General features: G+C 41.1%; 3 protein-coding genes, 1 long non-coding RNA gene and 2 pseudogenes across 8 annotated transcripts in view; 1 reads left to right on the forward strand and 5 right to left on the reverse strand.

The window, feature by feature from the left end:
* Nucleotides 1-7,712, reverse strand: part of elf2b (E74-like factor 2b (ets domain transcription factor)) — a 34,760-nt gene extending 27,048 nt beyond the window's left edge. For all 5 annotated transcript variants that reach the window (XM_061770007.1, XM_061770005.1, XM_061770009.1 and 2 more), the window contains exon 1: nucleotides 7,421-7,712. The gene's annotated coding sequence lies outside the window, so the exon portion shown is untranslated. The remainder of the gene's footprint in view (nucleotides 1-7,420) is intronic.
* On the reverse strand, nucleotides 2,537-4,905 carry LOC133476904 (structural maintenance of chromosomes protein 6-like; annotated as a pseudogene).
* LOC133476514 (structural maintenance of chromosomes protein 6-like) lies at nucleotides 4,400-5,437 on the reverse strand (annotated as a pseudogene).
* A 1,388-nt stretch (nucleotides 7,713-9,100) lies between the features above and the next one.
* mgarpb (mitochondria localized glutamic acid rich protein b) lies at nucleotides 9,101-22,748 on the reverse strand. The gene is made up of 6 exons (XM_061770016.1): nucleotides 22,560-22,748; nucleotides 18,232-18,329; nucleotides 14,260-14,332; nucleotides 13,131-13,511; nucleotides 10,241-11,038; nucleotides 9,101-9,869 (listed from the first exon to the last, which is right to left on the reverse strand). Exons 1-6 carry the CDS (start codon nucleotides 22,630-22,632, stop codon nucleotides 9,832-9,834), a joined length of 1,461 nt encoding a protein of 486 aa, XP_061626000.1. The 5' UTR covers nucleotides 22,633-22,748; the 3' UTR covers nucleotides 9,101-9,831.
* LOC133476517 (uncharacterized) lies at nucleotides 14,339-18,225 on the reverse strand. Its single transcript, XR_009788070.1, has 3 exons — nucleotides 17,056-18,225; nucleotides 16,809-16,932; nucleotides 14,339-16,662 (listed from the first exon to the last, which is right to left on the reverse strand). It is a non-coding gene; the product is annotated as an uncharacterized LOC133476517 (long non-coding RNA).
* A 443-nt stretch (nucleotides 22,749-23,191) lies between the features above and the next one.
* anapc11 (APC11 anaphase promoting complex subunit 11 homolog (yeast)) lies at nucleotides 23,192-24,570 on the forward strand. The gene is made up of 3 exons (XM_061770029.1): nucleotides 23,192-23,349; nucleotides 23,491-23,600; nucleotides 24,298-24,570. Exons 2-3 carry the CDS (start codon nucleotides 23,492-23,494, stop codon nucleotides 24,441-24,443), a joined length of 255 nt encoding a protein of 84 aa, XP_061626013.1. The 5' UTR covers nucleotides 23,192-23,349; nucleotide 23,491; the 3' UTR covers nucleotides 24,444-24,570.
* The last annotated feature ends 40 nt before the right edge of the window (nucleotides 24,571-24,610 follow it).

The raw sequence follows: 24,610 nt of genomic DNA on the forward strand, positions 1-24,610 counted from the left end.
TGGAGAGTGCGCAGCACCAAGTTTCTGGGAGTGCACATCACCAAAGACCTCTCCTGGACCAGCAACACCTCATCACTGACATTGTGATCTGCAGTGAAAGCAGGGAGCAGGTGGAGGAACTGTTAGAAAGATGGAGGCATGCACTGGAAAGGAGCGGAATGAAGATTAGCCAAAGTAAAACAGAATATATGTGCATGAATGAGAGGGGTGTAGGGGGAAGAGTGAGGCTACAGGGAGAAGAGATTGCAAGGGTGGAGGACTTTAAATACTTGGGGTCAACATTACAGAGTAACGGTGACTGTGGTCAGGAAGTGAAGAAAGTGAAACGGGTCCAAGCAGGTTGGAACGGGTGGAGGAAGGCGTCAGGTGTGTTATGTGACAGAAGAGTCTCTGCTCGGATGATGGGCATGATGTACGGATTAGAGAGAGTGGCACTGAAGAGACAACAGGAAGCAGAGCTGGACGTGGCGGAAATGAAGATGTTGAAGTTCGCGATAGGAGTTACCAGGTTGGATACAATTAGAAATGAGCTCATTAGAGGGACAGCCAAGCTTCAATGTTTTGGAGACAAGTTAGAGAGAGCAGACTTCGATGGTTCGGACACATCCAGAGGAGAGATAGTCAGTATATTGGTAGAACGACGATGAGGATGGAGCTGCCAGGCAAGACAGCTGGAGGAAGACCAAAGAGAAGGTTGATGGATGTCGTGAGGGAAGACATGAGGGCAGTTGGTGTTAGAGAGGAGGATGCAGGAGATAGGCTGACATGGAAAAGGATTACACGCTGTGGCGACCCCTAACGGGACAAGCCGAAAAGAAAAGAAGAGACTACAAGACAAATTTGGTCTTTCACGACTGACTATGTGAGACTACTGCAATAAAATCTTGTATTCCGATACCACCGCATCTTTATCTTGTCAACTCAAACGTGACTGGATACACTCGTTACCATGGCAACGACAACAACAATGGATCACGTCATCTGTATTTTAAGAACAAAATGAGGAAAAACGTGGTGGTGGTCACCGGTTCTCAGGTCAGGACTTTAATTCAAGGACTGCTTGAGGTATGTTCACGTACTTTTAATATGATACGGCTCACAAGCAGGCAACAAAACGTTATGTAGCCTAGCGAGCTAGTGCTACCACTAACGGTTATACCGGCGTTCTGTCGAATCATGCTCTAAAGTTTCGGTATGTGTCAAGTAATTGAATTACAATAAATTAATGTAATTACAGTAAGTTAGCACCCATTATTTCTGTCATGTTGTAATGTTGGTTTGACCTGAATGATAAGACTACATGACCTGACTAGAGCAGTGAATTCCAAACTTTATGGAGCCAAGGTACATATTTTACAATTGAAAAATCTCACGGCACACCAACAAACAAAAATGTCACAAAAAGTGGATACATTACTGTATGTACTTCCTGCCATCTAATAGAAGACAATTCATTTGTTCCATCTGTCATTATGCCTCACTGGCATAAATAGATGAACAAAAATACATTTATAGTAAATAGAATTTTTTGAAGCAATTAGGTAAAATGTTATAATTTCCCAGGGCAAACCTGAAGATCGTTCATGGCACACTAATGTGCTACGGCACACTGGTTGGGCATCACTGGACTAGAGATTACTTTTGAAGATACTCAGTGAACAGTACACAAGCATATACAGTAAATGAACAAGTCATTTAAATAGACACATTGCTCCATCTTGTGATCGGATCGGTGATCGTTTTTTTAAAACTCTGGATTGGCCCCAAAAATCCTGATCGTGTAAAGCCTATTTAACAGTCAATCCTGGTCAACTGCCTGAAACTAACGATTATTTTAATAATTGATAAACATATCCATTTTTTCAATTAATCTGATTAAAAAAAAAAAAAAAAATTAATTTCCATCCCTTTATTTAAAAACAGGACATTATTTAAAATTGACAGTGCAGAAAAATGCACAAATACAAACTGATTATACTTCAGTTACTGGTTTGGTTCGTAATTTCAGAAAACAGGCAAACATTTTTATAATTATTTTCCAAAGTAAAAGCAGATCCAAAGTCTTTGATTAAACACAAATTATCACAGAGGACTAAATGAATACATACATTTACTGTTGAGAGGACAATTTTAATTAAAAGGTATACTATTACTATATAAACCATTAACCAATCATCAAAATAGTTGTCGCTTAATTTGATAATTGATTAGTTGTTGATTGATTAATTGTTTCAGCTCTAATTTGTATTATTTATTCCAAATTCTTTACGTCAGTGTTAATGCTTCCCAATGTTGACATTAGTCGTTTAGCTGCCATTTGGGCATGTGTGTTTCGGGTGCTAAGTTCATGTAAACAATGTGATATTGCATGTGTCACACAATTAAAAACACTTACTTTATTTTTCCGTGAAAGTGTTTACATTTATTATGTGCGCAGAATAAAATCGGTAACAGAACCATTTAAAACTGAATTTTTTTGTCAACAAACTTTGAACAAAAATACTTTTAACAAAAGTCTAACGGTATAACTTGGGCACTAGGAATGATCTTCATCTTGGTTTTCCTGGCCTCTTTGCCGATCATTGAGACGGAGGATTGTGATGTGATCAGTTTCTGTAAGAGAACTCATGCTCAGTGGTATGAAGAAGATAAACTGCCGGTAGCGCTGGCCCTTAGCCACTTGCAGCATCATGTCCATTGAGGTCCTCCGATTCACAATGTCCATGTAAATATCAAACTCATCCAGGGCACGGAAGGGCGCCTCAGTGATGGCCCACAGCGAGAGAACAAAGCACACGGTGGAGAAGGCGCGCTCACCGCCCGACAGCTAGCGCATGTTGATACTGTCACTCTCACTTCCTCTTCCCGGCTGCACGAAGATGGTGAGGGTCTTGTTCTTGTGATCGAAGATCATGTTTCCTTCCCTTGTAGCCTCTCTGCGCCAGCATGCTATTGAAGAAATAGTTACAACGCACTGACAGGAACCTCCTGAGGTCAGCGAAAACTAAGTCTTTTTTTCATAACCCTGTCAAGGCTTTTGATGAACATCTTGAGGTTCTTCATCTGCCGTGCTGTGTTCTTGTACTTCGCCAGAGCATCACGGTATTCTTTGATGATCTCCTCACGGTCACCCTCTTGCTCCTGTTGGGTGGAGATCTTCGCCTTGAGGTTGCTAATCTCCGTGTCCAGGCTCCTGGCAGTCCACCCCACTTCAAGGCGCTCGGGCCAGATCTCTCTGGCTTTGGAAATGTTTGCCTGAACTTCCTGCTCCTTGTTCTGAAGAGTGGCTTTCAGCTCCTGGGTGCTTTGGAGATTACCACTGCGCTTGTCGTCATAGTACTTCTTATGATGCTTGCACTTCTTCACCTCCTTGTCCACCTTGGTCAGCTCCTCCTTGATCATGTCTGCCTCCTGAGCAATGGTGTTGATGCACTACTTGTGCTGCTTGTACTTCCGCTCCGCCCTGTCGTAGTTCTCCTTGAGCTCAGCCGTTCGGGCTCGCACCTTCTGCTCTTTGTCAAGATCTAGTTGATAATTTCCTGAAGGTCCTCCAGTGGCTTGAGGAGCCCCAGCTGAAGCGCTTCCAGATTCTGGAGGTCTGTCAGCTCCAGCCGATGCTTTGTGGCTCTGTCATTGGCAATTTTCCTCTCCACGTGGGCTCTCTTCTCCAGCTTCTCGTTTTGTTTGGTGTCCTCGTCCAACTTCCTCATTTGTTGCTGCAATCCCAACGCCTGAGCTTGCTGAGTTTCCAGCTCTCTCTGTAGGTGTCTGATCTCCTCCTCCACATCTTCCGAGAGGCAGTTGGCTCTGGTCTGCTCAGAGGCATAGCAGCGGTTGGTGAAGATCTGGTCGCCGTCCTAGGAGAAAGCCTGGTGGCAGGTGGGGGGCGGATGCCCGGACATCATCACACAACAAGCCTCAGCATGATTCTAATGAGCAAAATGTTCTCAATGCCCCTTTGATCGATCAGGCAATTGGCCACAACCATGTCCTCAATTTCTAGAGTTTGAAGCACAGACTTGTAGTCCGGGTGGTTCACAGCCCTTTTTCTTGTATCATGGACCTTTGGGAGAAACTTGCTGGTGATGATGGGAGGCCTGCGGCCTGACGGCATGACTTTTGCCATGAGCCCCTTCAGCACTTTCTCATCATCGTAGTTGTCACAGGTTTAGGTCTGCAGCAGACTTTGCAGACACACCTCAACGGCGAGGGCCTGCTCTGGGTCCTTCAGCTTTATCGGGTAACCCAAGGGTCCTTGTGACTTGTGCTTGAATTGACCCTGTATGTGAGCGTCCTGGATGGTGTAGAGCAGCGCCGGCATGTGCTCACCAAAACGCCGGAGCTGACTGGATCGACTGCCTTCCATCGAGCTTAAATTCCTACTGTTGGCATCCATGGACCTCGAGTATGTCATGATCTTTCCGGATTGTTTCACGCTCCTCCTGGGCATGACTGCTGGCATGCTGATACTGGAAAATCTGCTGACCCAGAAGGGACAATTTGGTTATTTAGATCTTGCAGTTGGCACTCGATGCGCTGCATCCTCTCGGCCTTGGCCTGCCTCACTGACCCTGTCGCCTGGTTGAGGCTCAGCTGGAGATCATTTATCCTTGAGGACAGCTAGGGCTTCTCCTTCTCAAGGTCCCTAGGCTAATCTGGCATCTGTGGACTATGATCTCACTGGACTTGAGAAGGGTGTTATGATTCTGTGCTTCTGCCTTGAGCTCGGCATATTTAGGCTGGAGCTACCGGACCTACTGCGTGATGCCCTAAACCTGCTCCTGGATCTGTTTGGACGACTTCTCAGTCCATTCTTCCACTTTTTCATCATATTTTGCATTGTTTATTGGGCTGCAGGTTTTCTTTCATTGGCTCAGGATCCTTTTCCATCTCGGTCACCAGAGCCTATTTGGTTGAGATTATTTGACCGCATTTGCTCTTCAGCTTGTAGGTTCTCACTCCATCGTGAGTGAGCCTCAGGTCTATGATGATGGCCGAACCATACAGCCCATACAGCTCAGGTTTGTAGGAGTCCTTCCCTCAGTTACGCAGGGTGATGGACACGTTGGCCGAGCTTTCGTCTATCTTGACAAAAACTTTTGAGAGATGTTGCTCTGCTTGTAGCTTGTGCATTTCCGCCTAACGAGACAATGAGAGCTGTCAAAATGGCGCTCTTTCCACTTCCTTTGCGGCCGATGACAAAGTTGATGTTTGATCCAAAGTTGATTGGGGCGAGGAACGAGTGACACATGACGTTCTTCAATGTGATGCTCTCCACAATGCCAGCATCACTCAGCACCTCACAGACACTTTACACCTGTGTACAAAGTTGAGACTCTTTCTTCATCTTCGTTTTCATCATGATTCCCAGTTCTCCATTTGTGGGGAGTGAAGCTCACAGGACTACTTTTCCGCTTGGACATTCTCCACTCTTTATTCTACCTAAAAAAACAAGAAGAAGGAAAACGGGAAGCTGCTGGCTGGCTGCTCACTGTCAGGCTATGAAATGAACAGCCACAACATCCTCATTTCTATATCTCAAACAAAAACAGCGGGACATCCTCATCTGCTAGCGGCGTAGCATTAGCTTAGCTATGAAACAGCCAGTGACAACTGAGCAAAACGTGAGCATCTAAACTAAACAAACTATTAACCAATGATCAAAATAGTTGTCGCTTAGTTTTGATTAGTTGTTGATTAATTGATTGTTTCACCTCTAATTTGTATTATCTATTTCAAATTGTGGGCGGCACGGTGGCCGACTGGTTAGAGCGTCAGCCTCACAGTTCTGAGGTGCGGGGTTCAATCCCCGTCCCCGCCTGTGTGGAGTTTGCATGTTCTCCCCGTGCCTGCGTGGGTTTTCTCCGGGCACTCCGGTTTCCTCCCACATCCCAAAAACATGCATTAATTGGAGACTCTAAATTGCCCGTAGGCATGACTGTGAGTGCGAATGGTTGTTTGTTTCGATGTGCCCTGCGATTGGCTGGCAACCAGTTCAGGGTGTACCCCGCCTCCTGCCCGATGACAGCTGGGATAGGCTCCAGCATGCCCGCGACCCTAGTGAGGAGAAGCGGCTCAGAAAATGGATGGATGGATGGATATTTCAAATTGTTTACTTCAGTGTTGTTGCTTCCCAATGTTGGACACTTGTTGACACTCATCGTTTACCTGCCATTTGGGCATGTGTGTTACAGGTGTTAAGTTCATGTAGACAATGTGATATTGTATGTGTCACATAATTAAAAACATTTACAAAAACAGAAAATTAATATAAAAGCTATATTGATATTGCAAACCCCCGTTGTGCGTAAGCAAAACATCTACGTTCTTATTCAGAAGAAGCACCAGCAGCCAAGCAGAAGCCTACATGGCATAGTTGAACAGTTTAGCATGATATTGGTTGGTTGCGTGAAAGATGAGCTGGTTGATCATTTACCACAAAGTACAGATATGACAGTTTCACTCACAGTAGTTTACTTCTTTCGCCCTCTCCACACGATACAAACTCTGTTTCCACTCACAATTAAAACTCAAACTTCCATCTTCATCTCAAATATTCTGACCAATGACAAAATAATGTCAACGCACATTTGCCAATTTCACCGATTTTGCTCCATTGATACATTTTCTACCACACTTATTCTGTTGACGATCACAATGACGGGGGGGGGGGGGGGGGGGGGGGGAGAGGTAGGGTTCACCCTTGACTGACATACAGTAATCAATTACATAGTTTTGTTACAAATCTTTTTTTGAATATATTAAAACTTCATTTTTACAGTTTCGTGGACTGTAGCAGTACACAATAATAATATCATATACACCAAGAGCATAAGGTAGAACATTAAAAAGGCCAACTTCTTGCATCAGCCAAAGTTCATAGACTTTACTAAGCATCTAAGAGTGCTTTGATTTCATTTCAAAGATCTTTAAAGCGGGATTATTTGCATGGTGCCTAGGGATTGTTGCGATACACATCTTATTTGCCTGGTTTTGGTCTTTTGACATTTTTGCTGAAGGTGACAACATCGCTCTAATTTCAGTGAATAACCTGGTAATGACTTTAAAGGCGACTAAGCGTTTGACCAAGTAAGCACTGGTCTTCATTTCTCACAACTAAAGTGAAATATGACATCGTGTAAATTAAATGCCGTTGCGCATCAACGTTGTTAAACTACTGTACTAACCAGTTTTTTTATTGACTTAAGTTCGCTATTAAATTGACGCTCAATGGTAAATAGACACACCAACGTCTTGAATATGTCGTAAGAAAGAACATGAACATTCACTGATATAAACCTGGCTGGCTAACGTTAGCTAGCAAGGTTAGCCTCCTGATAACGCCGAGCTGTCAAAAAAAATAAATACAAATAAGTCACGTGCGTGGTCAAAAGTGCCGAATGACGGGCAGCTCACCTACCGTCAATTTTCCCGCTTTTACTGCCTCGAGAACTTGATTTCCACACAGCAAAACACGTTCACTGGTCAGCCTTTGGGCGGTTGCTCAGTTAGTGAGCTTGTGTGTTTATGGGGGTTGTTTGTGCCGCTACATCCAGGGGAAGGTTGAAGAGGAAGGGAAGACGCTCCATGTAACAACACACAGCTAGCGTGGAAAAGCGTTACAAGTATATCAACAGGGACTCCGCCTGGCCAGGGGGCCGTCTTTCTTTTTGCAGCCGTTGCAGACTCTCTCTCTCTCTCTCTCACGGTGAGTTTAGAACGACTCCCGTTTGTTCAGGCAAATAAACACCAGTGACGTCACAGCGCAAACTCATCCCACCACATTTACATGGCTGGCTGGTGTCACTTTTAATAACCAATGTAATGTCAACGAATTATCAATATTTCGTTACTTCACTTAAATAATCATTTTATTTTTCAGGTACTTGATTTGTTTTCTGTCGACTTTTTACTTCCTACATTTGAAAAGCGCTATCTGAACTTTCTACTCTTTTTTTTCTTTTTTTTCAATGATGGATGACACGATACAACCTGGGATGGTGGAGTGTCCACCAGAACTGGACTGGTTCTGGGATAACGAACAGATTTTTTTCTTTCTTTCTTTTTTTTGACATCAGGCATAATGGTGGCAGTCAAATATGCAGATTTCAGAGAACGTTTATTTTGAAATGAAACACCAGATCTGTTTAAAAGTACTGGGATGGTATAGTATCCACTAGACCTGGACTGGTTCTTTTCGAGTGAAGGCTGGCCTAACTGCAGAATAAAAAGGATGTAAATAGAGAGCAAAAATCGGTGGCGACTCGGCCGGTAGACTTCTAAGGTGGGTGAGAGCATTAAGAAGAGGCAACAAGAAGCAAAGTATTCCCCTTCCATGGTCTTAAGAGAATGGTTTGATATTGTCGACGACAAGAATGATTCGTGGCGAATGTGTTGCGTCTTGTGCCAGCCTAAAAAAAATGCTTCCGGGGTTCAAAATGTCTAATCTGCAAAAACACATCACGCTACAGTTGGTCTATGTTTGCTTTTGTTATCAGTAACCAAGTCATTTAGCATACAGTGTTTTGTCAGCCCGTTCATTGCAAAGCTATGGAAACACGTTTTGATAGCATAAAAGCCTGTAGCAACTACTAGCTTATCTTTTTTTTAAACTCTCACTTCTCAGCACAAGCTCCAATGTTAAGAAAGGAGACAAACTACTGTAACATCTGTAACTATTGCGTGTGGCCTGGTGATTGGCGGCTGTGACGTCAACAAAGACGAGAGCGCAAGGAGACCTTTCGGCATGAACGTTGGCTCAAGTCAGTCTGGCTGCCTTGTGGACTGACTGGTAGCTGATAACTGCTCTTGTATGAATGTGCATTTTGTTACCACGCACGGTGATAAAAGTGACAGAAGTGCATCAATGATTGTCGTCCTTGGCCAAATATGAGGGCATTACACCTTTTCACGTGCGATGTTGTTGTTGTTTTTTTTCATTGTACAAATGTATTAATTATATTAATAAAATCGTAGCATTAATATAACTATTAATATTAATACTGTATTAATAAATACTATTAAATCGTCCAACAACAGTTTTTATCAGTTTTTGTTGGATGTTTTACATTGAGTGCCGAAAGGAACTTAATGGATGAAATGATTTCCAACAGTTTATTTATCCAATACAATGTTAACACACGATTATGACATCTTATTTGCTCATTACAATGATTCAACTAGTTAATGTAGGTCCTCACAATCGTTGTAATTACACTCACCAACAAATCTTTTCATCTTCACCTCAATTGAATTTATGCTTGACTCTACAAAATACATAATAGTTACTGAAATATTTCTAAATGCAATAACCACCATTTGCACGTATATACTGCATGTATCGATTATTGAGCAGGTCACCCGTATCGGCTTAAAAAATAACAATTAGTATTGTTTCATGTAGCTATGTTGTCTTTTCTAATCAAAGTATTTTTTTTCTGCACAACACTCAAATTAGGATCATTATAAGAATACTCGAAAATATATAATGCATAACCTGTATGTCATTCAGTTTTTTTTTTATGTACAAAAAGAAGATAAATGCATATAGTTAGTAACAGAAAACATTACATGAGTGTAGTCCTGCTCGAAATCTAAACTCTGGTGCAGATTTAGCGTCACAAATGACAAAGCCAACTCTCCAGTCTCGTAATGAAACCCTTGGTAATGGTGACCTCTAGTGGACAAATTGAGTCATAGACGTTGGGATAGTCACACAACTCAAAAGGACACATTCGAATGATAAAAATCTACATTTCTTTGTTTGTATTTTCTTGGTCGCCCACATTTGATGGACAGCTTGACGAGTGATGTGGAAGGCACACTGTCAGTTCATGACTGGCTTATCACCACCACGACTGCCTCTGGACCTGTTAAAAATAAAAAATAATAATTAAATAAAATCAGTTTACTACATACTATACTGTCTTTTTTTCATGAAAAACATGACAATTAAAAAAAATATTAATTTTATAGAATTTCATTTTAACTCAGCTGTATTTGAAAACAATCGTCCAATATTTTGATTAAATCTATACCTTAATGACCAATACAGTTCTACTGTATACTACTGCTAAGAAAACAGTCTATTTCAGCAAATACAGATAATGTCCAGACTGCAAGACATTCAGAGGACTCCTAAACGCTAATTTATATTTGAACACTTTATCTTTCGACTATTGAGCTATTTTGGCGTCAGACGGAAGAAAACAAACTGTGCTGTCCAAAAGCAATTGCTTACTTTGTGCTTCTACAGGTGACACTGCATCCCTGCTTTCTTTCATCTCATCCACAGCTTCCTCAAGGATTTGGGATGGCTGATCAGCTGTGGGCATGCTCACCTCTGCCAGGGAATCATGGTGGCAGTTGGACTCTGGTTCAGCAGCTGAAAGCACCTCTATTTCTGACTGGCTGGTACCTTCCTCTTCTGAGGCAGCGACTGTCTCCTCTGTTGGTGCTTCAGCTTCCTCAGCCTCCTCCACAGACGTCCCATCTACGGGCAGCTCTTCGTCCACTGCAGCTTCAGCAGTCTTGCTTGCCTCCGCAGATGGTGCAGCTTCTTCAGGTGAGGCCTCTTCAGGTATGTTGTCGTCTTCTGGATCAGGGGCTGGATTCTGATCTTCAGCATGCATCCCTCCCGCATTCTCTTGAGTGGGACCTAAAGGTGCAGCTTCCTCAGGAGGTACTTCCTCCTCTTCGTCAGTAGCTGGAGAGGGGGCTTCTTCTGTAGTCATCTCTTCTGGAGACACTTTAACTTCTGCACTAGGCTCTTCATCACCACTGACCACCTCTGCAGGGTCCAGCTCCTCTTCATTTGTGATGACAACTGTTTCATTCAAGGGTTCTTTAGCCACAGAATCTTCAGTTCCCTCAAGGACTTCAAGTTGTAACACTTCCAACACAGAGTCCAAACCCTTTCCATCTTCTTCTATGTGACGGGCAGCTCTCATCAAACTGGACTCTCCAACAGAAGCTGCAGCAATTTCAACTGTGGAACCAGCCAGTATTTTTACAGCTGTAAGAAGATCTGGTACAGCCTCTGAGGGACAGAAAGTGAACCACTTCAAACTTAAATTTAAACACTGGGTTAGACGATGCATTTTTACAGTCACTAATTGATCTTTTAACAGTTGGTCTTCCTGGTGCGTATATCTTTCTGTCACTAAGCAGATACAGAGTGGTACTCATCTTCATGCTCCTATCTTTTTGGCATCGAAGCGATTTGATGCCACAGTGACAAGAGCTAGTCTGTTTGATACTCCACACTCCATCCTATACATGAGCCTTGTTGTAATTGTAATATCGGACTAGATTAATATGGTAGTCTCAAACTATAAACAATAGTTTAAATCCAGACTGCAGATCTTTTGAGGCCTGCAGTGTAATATGAACCAACGCAATTTAAACTGCAGAGATTTGTGTTTGAATTTCATCTTAAAGTTTTACTATACTGTTGAATTAATCTCTCTCGCAGAGAGAGAGAGATAAAAAAAAGTCTTTTTTCTGCTTAAAGATAATACACAAAATCAGTTCGCTTTAAAATTCATTTAAAAAGAGAACCCATGCAAGCATGTCTTGGGGATAAAATACTAAAGATGGAAATTAGGTTCATTGCATAGGAACATGCACATGGGACAGATTCTTCATAAAGGGAATGCCGTAAATTTGTTGTTTCAATATATGGGATATGAGTTATTAGCAGGTGCTCATAGTCGAAGACAAAGGGTCACTGGAAAAAGCCAAGGTCTACACTCAAACAATCCTAATTAAAAAAAGGAGTTTCTACATGCACGTCACCACACTCACGATGAACACACAAAAAGGCACAGTACTCTTAAAACTGAAATGAATTAAACTACACTGAATTTTAAAGGTGAGAAGGTAGACGCGTCACTCGTCTAAGATTACGGCCTTGCTGCTTGAATGATGCAAGAAAAAGCTTTTCTTTGTGGTAATGGTGGCATTACAAATTGCCTGAATCTGAAAGACAAATTGATATATTTTCGGGGGGGGGGGGGGGAAGTAAGGCATGAACGCACATTTTTAACTTTGTCTCACAGATGACATCATCATGCATTAGAACAAACAAAACAAAATGTGAAGGCCACTAAAAGGAGTTGATGATTGACAGTCACACTAACATGAGACAAAGTTGCTAACAAAGGGAACTCATGGACTAGCTACCACTTTGCCCATACTGACATTATTGAACCTAAGCACAAGCACAGACTGGTGGGGTGCAAAGGGACTCAAGGAGAATTTATTGAAGAGAAAGTCATCAAACTAGGTAGATTAAAAACAAGACTGCTGGCCCTCAAAATAAAATGGGATGCTTACATTCAAGTTCCCATTTAAGTAACAAGTTGGTGCAGGACTGTCATCTATTTAAAAGGCACGCAATACTGAATTAGAAGAAAACAGAAATACTTACTACATATACATACAAGCAACATTTCTGTACCTACCCCAAAACCAAACAATCATTTATGAACACTCTAAAGTTCATAGCATTGTGTAAATCTAAATGAAGACGTTAAAGGCAAGAAAGGAATGAATGATGCCTCCAAAGAATTAGACCAATGGACCCCAAACTGGTTTTCATGAATAAATGGAAGTCAGAGTAAATGATGTTACTTCCCTTTGTCTATGTTGGGGTTCATGGGTTCTTTTCCTGGGACTCAAGAACACACTGAACTTGTAGCTATCCTTTCTAAGCAAACACCTAAGGCAGGGGTGTCAAACTCATTTTTGTCACAGGCCACGCTGGAGTTACGATTTCCCTCAGAGGGACGTTACGACTGGGAAACCGTATAAATGGTTAATCGCTCATTGCATATAGACAACAAATAGATGAATAACCAATTCTGAAATCCGAAGTCAAGGATACTAGGGTGTTCAGTTACTGTAAAAACAAAAAAGGGGGATTGGTAACAAAAAATCTTAACATTATTTATTACATATGACAATTTCAAATTTTGGTACAGATTTTAGGAAGAATCACAGGAGTTGAGCCACATGATTTGCTTTCGCGGGCCACATACAATGATGTGGCGGACCGGATCTGGCCCCCTGACCTTGAGTTTGACACCTGTGACCTAAGTCATCATAGCTTCATGCTGCCATATCTGTACCAGGAACAGTTTCTGCTTCAGCAGGGGGACTAGGGAGGAGGGCCTCATCCAGTACTGTTGTACCAGCACTCGCAAGCGCCTCTGCTGGGCTCTCCTCCGTGGCTGTGACCTCCACAGTGGTAGGAACAGCTTCGGCTACTACAGCTGGAACTTCTTCCACAGCAGTTGGCTCAGCTTCGTCCTCAGTAGCAAGGACCTCAGAGACCACACCGACATCATCTTCAGGTGTTGCGCTCTCAACAACACGCTCAGCAGTGCTCTCTGCCACGGGCTCGGCAGGTGCAGCGACAGACTCTGCAATCACGTCAACAGGCGGCTCTGGCTCGTCCACTGGGGCGGGCTCAGCTGCAGCAATCACTGTCTCACCTGAAGAAGCTTTAGCTACAAAGCGGGGGGTTGGAATCTAGTTAGTTATGTTCATTACTCTCATATACATCTTGGATGTTAACTTAAACATGTTCAAAATAAAAGCAACCACAAAGACAAAACCATCACACAATAATCAAGTCTGCCACCTACTAACCACTATAAAAGATGTGAAATAGTGCCAACAATTATTGGTTAGTATAATCGAGTACAGTATTTAAGTATCAATGAAAAAACCCTTATCATGCATGTTACAGGTCATAATAGATGAAACAGAGTCAAAGAGATAACCTCTAATCTCAACACGTCCCCTTTAGAAGCTAGTGTGGTCTGCTTGGTAATTCAAATCAAGCAACGGCTTTATGACTACAGTAAATCATTACCATACAACAGAGCTTCACAGACATGTTTGCATGTATTTTATATCCAGTATATGAGTTTACTTGACTACATACTGCTGTCTACAGAATTGGACAGGAGAATGGGAAAAGAAAGATAAGATAAGAGCTATGAGTTGCATTTGTAATTTAAAAACTACATCCTGGCTTTGTGTCACGACTGCTTCTTTCCTATTAAAACATTACTCACATGCTCTGTGCCCAAAACAGACACAATTTGTAGACAGCAACTGGGACGGACATGCTATTGAAGATTATTTTTCTAGCATGTTTATCTAGGTGGGCGTGGCAAGAAACAACTGATCTAAGACTCTGTGTGCATGTGTGTGTGTGGTAGACAAGATGGTATGGGAATGGTAGCTGACCCTTTGCTGTGGAGCCCATGTTGGCGAGTCTGTCCTCATAGCGCTCACTATCACCAAGGACCGTCTTGTACGCCTGAGAGATAGGACAAATACACATGTTGCACAAATGATCAACACTGTGTGTGTTATGGGTAGATGAGGCCTCGTGAAGCATTGCAACACATTGGTAAACTGTATTGATCCTGTGTGGGTACTGTGGCCCTGTGTTGCTCAATACAGACACCTGTTGGATCTTAAATATTATTTTGCAGGCAACCTATACAATATCTCGAGGTTATTGTATGTTATATTGTCTTAATCCTAAATTTAAAATATCTTTAGTGTCTTTAAAATAGTCAGTCAATAATGTGAAAATCATAGTGAAAGTGTTGTAATTCTGAGTGTGATGATGTTGATATAGTTTTGGTTGAGGCAGAAAGTTTTAAAATTGTTTTTCATATGTTTATTTAAAAAAAGAAAAACTTTTTCCAGTGTTTGGCATTCAGGCGTTTCCTTTTTTCCTTCTCTCCAGCTTTGGAGAACTCTCTCACACAAGGCCCTGATGGGGCTTGTGTACTTAAAAAGTGTTTACCGCCAAAAGAGGTTCAAAAAAATATTTACATTAAATATTTAAGTGATTACATTTATCAACTATATCCAAACATTTTCTACACACACCTTTCAAAACATAATGGCTCATAATGCAATTCAGCACTACCCGGTCCAATGCATGCTTCATGGAAAATTGACGTTAAAAAAATGAAATAGCCTAAAATATATATTTATTATTAAAGTGACCACGAAGAAAGTTGGAAAATGTCTGCACACCTGTTTCTATTTTAAGTGTATTTGTGACTTCTTTTCCATGCCTCGATTGCTTTATTTGAGGAGGCGCTTTTATGTACTTAGCACAACTGCGACATTTAACCTTCAGAAAATAAAATGAATCACTTAAATGATAGTTACTTTGAAAAGGATTTTAATTCTGATGGATCAAGCAGAAACTGAGAGGAACAGGATGAAGCAAGGAAATGAAAACAAATACCTTATTTGCTGATATTGTTGGGGGGATATGAGATGAAAATGGTCCCACACGGCGGAAAACTTATACTTTTCTTTTGGGCTCTGTATCACAATGGCTTGAAGGGAAGAATTGTGTTTCAAAAGAACCATGACTGATTTGGCAGAGACGCATCCCATCGACAGATGCGTTTCCCTATAAACACAGTCTGGCACAGCGTCACACAGTGACAGGTACGAGCAATACAGCGGCTGTATCGGTCACGTGACTTTCTTCAAGTTATACGCGCATCGGCACGGGGTTTCATCATATGAGCTCGGCACATGCGTCGACGCATTGGTGTTGCCGAACCCATCACTCGTTAGATCAATCGAAGCCTCTAAATTGCTCATAGGTGTGAGTGTGAATGCTTGTGCGTCTATATGTGGTCTGTGATTGACAAGAGATCAGTTCAGAGTGTATCCCACCTCTCATCCCAGTCAGAGCAGGATAAGCGAAAGACAAAGGATGGACAGAACTTGTTGTCACACGGCAAAATGTGCTACCAAGAAGAGTCGTAGACATTCAAAATCCAAAAGATACCACGCAGCGGGTTCCATTATGACCCTAGGTCACAACAAACCATAAGCAAATACTATACAATACTATATGCAATATTGCCAATTGGCAATGTCTGAAAAATTACATTTGTCCTGCTGTTTAAAGGGGGGAAAAAAAACATACCATTCCAAAGTGATTTAGATGATCATAATGTACCAGAGGTGGAGTAAACAAAAATGTCAGCTGTTGTTCTGTAGGAAATGTAATGTGCTGTAATTAATAGAAAACAGACATAATTTGGGGGGGGGAGAAACATTTTTACAACTGAAATTATGCTCTTTATAAGTATTTAGCATGTCACCATTTTTCTCACTAAATATATTTCCAAAGGTGCTATTGACATGGTCATTGCACCGGACTATTGCTATATTAGTCATTCAAACTTCCGGCTGCTTAAAACCTTGTTTGTGTAAATGCTAAAATGAGTTGCTATGTAAAAGCAAATCGCTAAGCAAATTTGTCTGTAATAAAATTCAGAGTTAAAATTTTGAAGGCGTATGGAATTTTGTTAACTTAAGTGTTCAATCATATGAAATAAAAGACTAAACATTTATTTATTTATGCATTTTTATTGAGGAATAAAAGTTTTTGAAGTGTCTTTGCTCCAAGGCGATTTCTCCACCAGTTCCCCTGCCTTAAAAAAAAAAAAACTCTTTCACAGGGTACAGATGAAGGTGGTGAGCATAAAAATTGAAGTGCGAGTTGATAACTTTGAATCCCTCATTTTCCAACAATGGTGAATGGCTGACAGTCTTTGATGATCATGTTGATCACAGCCTCAGCCACTGCTTGCTTGTTAGGAACTGCAAGCCAAAAGGAAATATTTTGTTTAAAGCTTATTAAAAAGGACTGTAAATTTTGCAAACAATATTACTGAGTCACACGAAGCCTTTTTGTGTGTAAAAAACGATTTTTAAAAATTCAAATTTTTGTGAGAATTTCAACATACCTGGGGTACTCACATGAGTATCTGCCAATTCTTCATTGCCATGCCGAGCTCTATAATGCCTCAGCATTGATGAAGTGCTCTTATTGATGTAAGATAGCTCTGTGGAGCAGAGCAGACACATCACCTACAATAAAATAAAAAGTTAATTTATCTGAAATCAATTCAAACCTTTTTATCAGAAAAGAGTAAAAACATATTTAATTAAAAAATTAACAGTAAACAATACCAAAAGGAAAAAAAGATTTACCTTATTTGGGATCACAAGATCAAAATTATTCCAGACTGGGGAAAACTTCTTGGAACGATCCATGAAGTCAGTGGAACACGGTGAGGGCAAGCAAAAATCCAAAATCAACAGCAACAGCAAAACTCCACCCAGCAAATCCACAACATGTCGACACAGTTTGTTTCCTTATTAACACAATTTGGCGCGGCACATTCAAACCACACACTTCCTGTGTTGGCCACATGATTTTTTTCTTAAAGTGATACACGCAGCAATACGGGCTTTCACTCTTGTGCACTCGGCACAGTGCTGACGCACCAGTGTTGTTCGCCCCATTACTACTAAAAACATCATAACAACAGTGAAGTTCGGAGGTGGGAACATGATGGTGTGGGGCTGCTTCTACGCAAATGGTACTGGTTAACTTCACATTGAAGGAAGGATGAATGGGCAAATGTACTGAGACATTCTTGACAAAAATCTGTTGCCATCTACGAAGAAGCGAGGGTGGACATTTCAGCATGATAATGATCCAAAACATAATGCCAAGTAAACTCTCAATTGGTTTCAAAGAAAACAAATAAAGCTGCTAGAATGGCCCAGCCAATCACCTGACTTGAATCCAATCTAAAATCTATGGAAAGAACTGAAACTCAAGGTCCATAAAAGAAGCCCATGGAATCTTCAAGATTGGAAGACTGTTTGTGTGTAGGAATGGGCCAAAACCACACCAGAGCAATGCATGCGACTAGTTTCTCCATACAGGTGGTGTCTTGAAGCTGTCATTGCAAACACAGGCTTTTGTACAAAGTATTAAATAAATAACTGTTGGTGTGTTCAATACTTTTTTCCTGTGTCATTTCACACCATTACACACAACTTAATTTCTGATCTTATTTGTGCTACTTTCTTTGTATGTATGGGTTACTTGGGTTGTTCCTGACATCTGGTGAAATGTTCATGTCAATAGGAAATCTATGTAGTGAGAAAAATGGTGACATGTTAAATACTTATTTCAGCCGCTGTATGCATGTATTATGGGGATATATAGCTTTCGCAACTAAAAGTGTTTATAGCTCAACCTGGCCAACATGCCTGTTCCAGGATTTTTTTATTTTACTATAGAGATTGCGTAGGTTCGAACTTTTCATACTATTCCTACGAATTTCCTTGAAAGGGCATATTGGAAAGACTTACATAGACAACTGCAGCAGTCAGGCCTCCTCCACACAAAACAAAATATGTCATGTTTGTGGAGCCACCAGGAACCCCGAAGGCCATGTGACGCACTGGAGCTGCAGGTAGACAATAGGGAGCAGGGTACACAGATTAATTATAAACACTTGGTTCTGCATTATTACAAGAATGGCTGACATACAGAGAGAAATTGTGATTGTGTATTTGAGTATTTGTGGGAAAACTCCAAAGTGAAGGGTTAGTGCAAAGGTCAAGTGCATTGTGATAACATCATCCCGTCCCAATTTTTTAATCCCGTTACACAATGTGGCCGTGCTCATTCGGAGCCAAGGGGATGGAAATATTTTGAAACAGCCAAGATAAACTCCAAACAATCCCCAGATTAAATATCCGGCAGACCACACAAGCAATTCGCTCGTTTCAGATTGGTATCAAAAACAAGAAACTCAAGACCAGGGATTTGACTTCATGTGATGCGATCAAATCATCCCCCCTGACAAGACTGAAGGAGGAGCTGCTACAAGCTTCTTAATGTGCTATTGTTGCAGCAGAGGACAGGTGAGGGTGGCCTCCTGTTGCTTGTGAAGATTTGTGGGTGTTTAGAGGATTGCCAGGGGTGCATGCAGAGGAGGACATAAATAAAACCACCCTGCACCCAAACCACTTTAATCTCATCTACAGCTCGCACACAAACATTCTTCTGCCGACACAGATACAGTACGTGCATTTGAACACATACTGTACATCCTATGTATAATCACAACGTCAGCGCCAGGAGATTCGCAGACAGCATATCTGGATTGTAAAGAAGTAACAGTCAGTTAAACTTTTGGATGAATAGAGATGGAGGGCTCAAAATCTGGTGCAATTCTGTGACCAATCACTGGTGAGAAAATAATAACAAATGGTAGACTGTAAAATGACTGACCTCAAAGTCCAACCGAATAATTTTAGTTATCTAAAATATGCTTTAAAAGAGGCGCATTGCATAATAGTCATTATCAGTAGATAATATTGATAACAGAGATATTCTACATCTATCTAATTGAGAAATTCATCCGCTGTTAGTTCTATGAGAAATGTAATTATGTATGTGATGCATTGATTGTACAATATGTAATCATGCATCTCAAATTTGACTTGGAGATACATCTTCTTGAAGGACGAGCCAAGCCGATCTGCAAAAGATTTACTTTTTTTCTACTCCTTTGTGTGTTTCTGACCTCATTCTAGCATAATTTTTTTTTTTTGCTCCCATTGCTTGGCAACCTTAACAATTGGCTACTGTATCGAAGGTTAGGACACAGCTTGTGTGGTATGACAATATTATTATTGCATCAGTCTATTTAGCAGTGCCCACCAGTAAAAACTGAAGTAAAATTACCAGGATTAAAAGAACTTCAATACCTTTAAAATCCTTAAGAATGTAAAGAAAAAGTTGGTTTGTGGTACAATCTACACCAATGTACCCCACAGGATTAATTATTTGACACCAGGGTACAGTACATGTATTTTTCCAAGCTACAACAGTATAACGGGTAAGACTGCTAAAAGAAAAGCAAGGTAATGATATGTGAAAATGCGCTGGTGATTGCAATGCACACACATTATACAGTATATTGACGGGCTAGTTCAAACAGATATCAAAATAAATATTAAAATCCCCCCCAAAAAGTACATTGCCATCTAGTCTGTTTCTCAGGGTTACGTCACAATGTTAGAACACAATCAAATCCATTATAATTAATGACATCAGCAGTGATGAGATTAAATAAAGGGTCTAAAGACAGCGGCACGATGGTCGTGTGGTTAGCACATCCTCAGAGTTCTGAGGTTGGGAGTTCAAATCCCGGCTCCTGCCTTCCTGGGTGGAGTTCTTCCCACACAGTTTACCACAAAGCTTCATTTCCACATCCCAAAAACAGTTTTTTGAAGTACAATAAATTGAAGACTCTAAATCATAGGTGTCAAACTCAAGGCCCGGGGGCCAGATGCGGCGCGCCACATCATTTTATGTGGCCCGCGAAAGCAAATCATGCTAGTCAGCTTCTGTGATTTTTGCTAAAATCTGTACCCAAATTCCAAATTGTCATAATAATAAACAATGTTGAGATATTGCATTTTTCTGTTACCAAACCCTTCCTCTATAGTAATTTAAACAATACTTGAACAAACTATTATCCTTGTCTTCTGATTTCAAAACTAGTTATCCCTCAATTTGTTGTGTAATGGTAATAATGTTTTGGTGATGATTAAACATTTATATAGTTTCACTGTTCTAACGGCCCTCTGAGGGAAATCATAACTACAATGCGGCCCGAGACCCAAAAAAAAATAAAAAATAAAAATAAAAAAATAAAAATAAAAGAGTTTGACACCCCTGCTCTAAATTATCTTAGGTGTGAATGTATGCGTGAATGGTTGTCTTTCTCCGTATGTGCCTTGTTATTGGCTGGCAACCAATCCAGCGTGTACCCCGCTTCTCACCCGAAGTCAGCTAGGCTAGGCTCCAGCACACCCGCAACCCTAATGATGATAAGCGGTATAGAAAGAGGATGGATTGATGCGTCCTAACACAATGTGTTGAGTAGAACCTTTAAAGCCCTTAAATAACATAATTTATAAAACAATAAAAGACAGGACACACTCCAGCTCCCCATGACCTTAGATAAGCGGTATAGAAGATAGATGGATGGATGAAGTATATATTACATCTCAGCAAGAATTAGTGTAAAGTATATGTCACTCTCTGCATGAGGCAAAAGTACTCACGAGTTGACCAGTAGTCGCTTTAAAAATTCCATGCTTCCTTACTTGGGAAGCAGGCAATATTAGCGTAGTTATTTCTTCTGATACAAGTAAATATTTATAACTTTGATTGAAAACGTTAACTTTGATGGAAAGCTTTAAATTCTGCTGTTCCCTTTTAAGTCATTCAGTAATTTGATGTGTGCTCCACACTTGTTTCTCCCTGGCAAAACGTCAGTGACTGAAAAAAAAAAAGTTGGTGCAGAAAACCAAAACAAAGCTGAACACCGTCCTGTCTTGAATGCTGGCCAATACCATGACGCCGCAACACCTTGCAAGGCCAAGTACAAGTTATTTATAAAGGTAATCGGTTAAGCTCACTTGCAAGGCTCAAGCTTGTTAAAATGGACATGCATGCCAGATGAAAACAGACAAGATACCACCTGAGGCAGAACAGACACGTGTGTTCTCTCTTGACACGTGTGTCAGATGTCAAGATTAAGAAGGTGCACAGCCGCATATGATACAGTTGAAGAACAATGCGATACCCAGTCAATTCTATAAGATTTATAGAAGATTAACTTTATTCATCCATCCATTTTCTAACACTTATCCCTTTCGGGGTCACAGACAGCTGGAGCCTATCACGGCTGACTTTGGGCAAAAGGCGGGGTACGCCCTGGACTGGTCGCCAGTCAGTCACAGGACGGCTTTATTCAGGAAATTGCAAATAGGAAACACAAAGCAGTCGAAGCAGTTTTCCCTTCGGCTGAATTCCACATGCTCAAACCCCAGAGGAAATGATGATCCAGGCAAGGATGCGTGAAAAGACAAAGCACTGTGAAAATAAAAAAGCCCTGAATCCTCTGCAGTTCGCACGCACAGTGGGCTTTTACATACGACAGGGTTCAGCACAAGAATGTTACAAGGCAAATTGTGGCGTTTATGTTCATATACATTGGTCTTTGGTAAACCTGCATAATCGAACAAGCGGCAATCATTTCAATGACTGACGCTCTGACCACTGAAACACTGCAATATCAAACGGTGCAAATGAAAATGCAGTAAAGGAAGAACTTTAGATGGAGTTCTTGTGTTGGGACTCGTTACATGTGCAAGTGGGCATAATAATACACTGAATGGGTAGGTCTTATTGCAACGTGTGCTCATCATCACTTGATGAAAGCTCAAATAAATCTTCACAACTTTAATTCTTGCACCTCAAACGACAAGCCAAAGCTTAATGTAGGTTAAATGCTCTTTGCACTGTATTTCTATTGGGATTTCATAACCAATCGGCCTCGGGCAGTGTTCCGACTGCAGGACACTTTCACAATCTCTATTACTGTACATTTCGACTACGCATGCAGTCTATATAACCATTAAGTGAATAATACAATTGTAAATTTTGACCAATGTTCGTAAAAGCCAATGTACAAGTTTAATTATCTGCCAAAGAAAACACAAGCCAAGGTAAAACAGTTCCCCACATGAAGAACACGTGAAAATGCAGTAACGACCTCTGACCTTCGTATTTGGACGGCGTAAAAGTCACTTCAAAACACAAGAACCTGACTCACATTTCCGAAAGGTCGGTGTGAAGACCCTCTGAACCACCGGGCCGAGTCTCTGGCAAACCCGTCTGCAGAACATTTTGCTCGATCGGCAGCGACCAACAACCAACCGCGAGTCCGAAAGCTTTTGAGAACTAATTGTGAGCCACTCCCCAACAGCGTCCAATGCTTGCTCAGTGTTGATGGAGAGGACGTCACAGCAACACGCTGTTTATATATATATATATATAAAAAAATAAAATAAAAAAAAAGAAAAACACTTGACTGCTCCCTAGTGGCCGGTCGACACAACAGAAACTAATCAAAATGTATTTTTTGAAATAATACAAAAATAAAGTATTATTGCTATATTGACAGTGAGTATAAGCGGGATCATATATAAATATATATATATATATATAATACTAAATTTTAAAACAATAATTAATATCGTATCAATAATTTTAAAAAAAAGCACGATCATAAAAATAAAATGTGTAAATGTTATAAATTATATTCAAAACATATATAATTGCAGTACGGTACATACAAAATGTAAAAAAAATAAATAAATAAACCTGATGATGATAATAATAATACAAAACATTTATCGCGCTGGTCCATCAGATGGCGGTAGTGAGTCATGACGTTGCTGAGCAGCTGCGACAAGCGCGTAAAGCGTAAGAAGAAGAAAGGAACCGCACGACTGCCTGGAGAGTTTGGAAGAACGGAAGGAAAATCCACATATTGAACATAAACTCCAGCTGAAATGATCGAAACGTAAAAGTTGAAATGACGTTGAATATTTAAAGGCGAGGTGAGTGAAGCGGGCTGCCGTAGCGGGACAGTATCTGTGCAAGTTTACCTCCAGACGTAGCTAAACGTGGGTGCGCAATGGCAGCGGACGTGTGGCGGTAACGTAGTTCAGTGTTTGTCTGCTGCCTTTGTGCACATGCAGGATGAAAGTCAAGATCAAGAAGTGGAACGGAGTGGCGTCGTGGTTGTGGGTTGCCAATGACGAGAACTGCGGGATCTGCAGGCTGGCCTTCAATGGATGCTGCCCAGACTGTCAGTAGCAATCTATCCATTTGTATTGATCAATTGACATTGGTCATGATAGAGCTCGCCCGAACTGAAGGCTTTGCATAACTATACCGTTTGTAAATGAGCCGAACAGGTTGGTGATTGATGCTGTTTGATTTCAAATCTGTTAGGTGATGTTTGAGGTCAGTCTATTATTGACAAACATTGAACATACAGTGAAATATTCGAGACATGCACTGCACACGGTATAAGGGGGTCCTGGGTTTCCGACTGAGTTCCGTTCCTACATTGCTGATGTAACCGAAGAGGAACATGCTGGTTTCTAGCACGAACCTATGCAAACGGCACTAGTAAAGTCATTATAACAGCACATAGTGTGTTTGCAGAACAAATACTTGCATAAATAATTACTAGGGCCCGACCGATAGGGATTTTGAGGCTCATTCCAATATTTGGCAGATGAATTCAAAAAATATGTAATGAATAAAATAAATGATGGTCCCTTGCGCTTTGGTACGCCGCTTTGCAAATTGGTTCATTGCGGGTCATTTGTGACCTCGAAGTGTATGGTGGTATACCCTCTGTACAGTTGTGAAGCACGACAATTTATTGTAAAAGGAATATTTTTCACAGATTGTTGAAAGTTTGTGCTTATGTCTTCGTTGATCTCTGACAATTAAGGACACTACACCCTATTTACAGGTGAGCTTATGTTTTGCAGGTAAGGTGCCTGGGGATGACTGCCCGCTGGTCTGGGGTCAGTGCTCCCACTGTTTCCACATGCACTGCATCTTGAAGTGGCTCAACTCCCAGCAGGTCCAGCAGCAGTGCCCCATGTGTCGACAGGAGTGGAAGTTTAAAGAATGAGCACGATATGGAAACTATTTGGGGAATTTTTTAATTTTTCTTTTGGTATGCCTGTAAATATGTTTTTTACTTGTACAGTGCGTCTAAACTAAAAATGATAACAATTGGTAATACAAATTCACATTCATCATTTGCCTCGTGTTGTTTTTCATGGGGCCATCACAAAT

The sequence above is a fragment of the Phyllopteryx taeniolatus genome, chromosome 4 (assembly GCF_024500385.1).
Source record: "Phyllopteryx taeniolatus isolate TA_2022b chromosome 4, UOR_Ptae_1.2, whole genome shotgun sequence".
In the NCBI taxonomy this organism is placed as follows: Eukaryota; Metazoa; Chordata; class Actinopteri; order Syngnathiformes; family Syngnathidae; genus Phyllopteryx; species Phyllopteryx taeniolatus.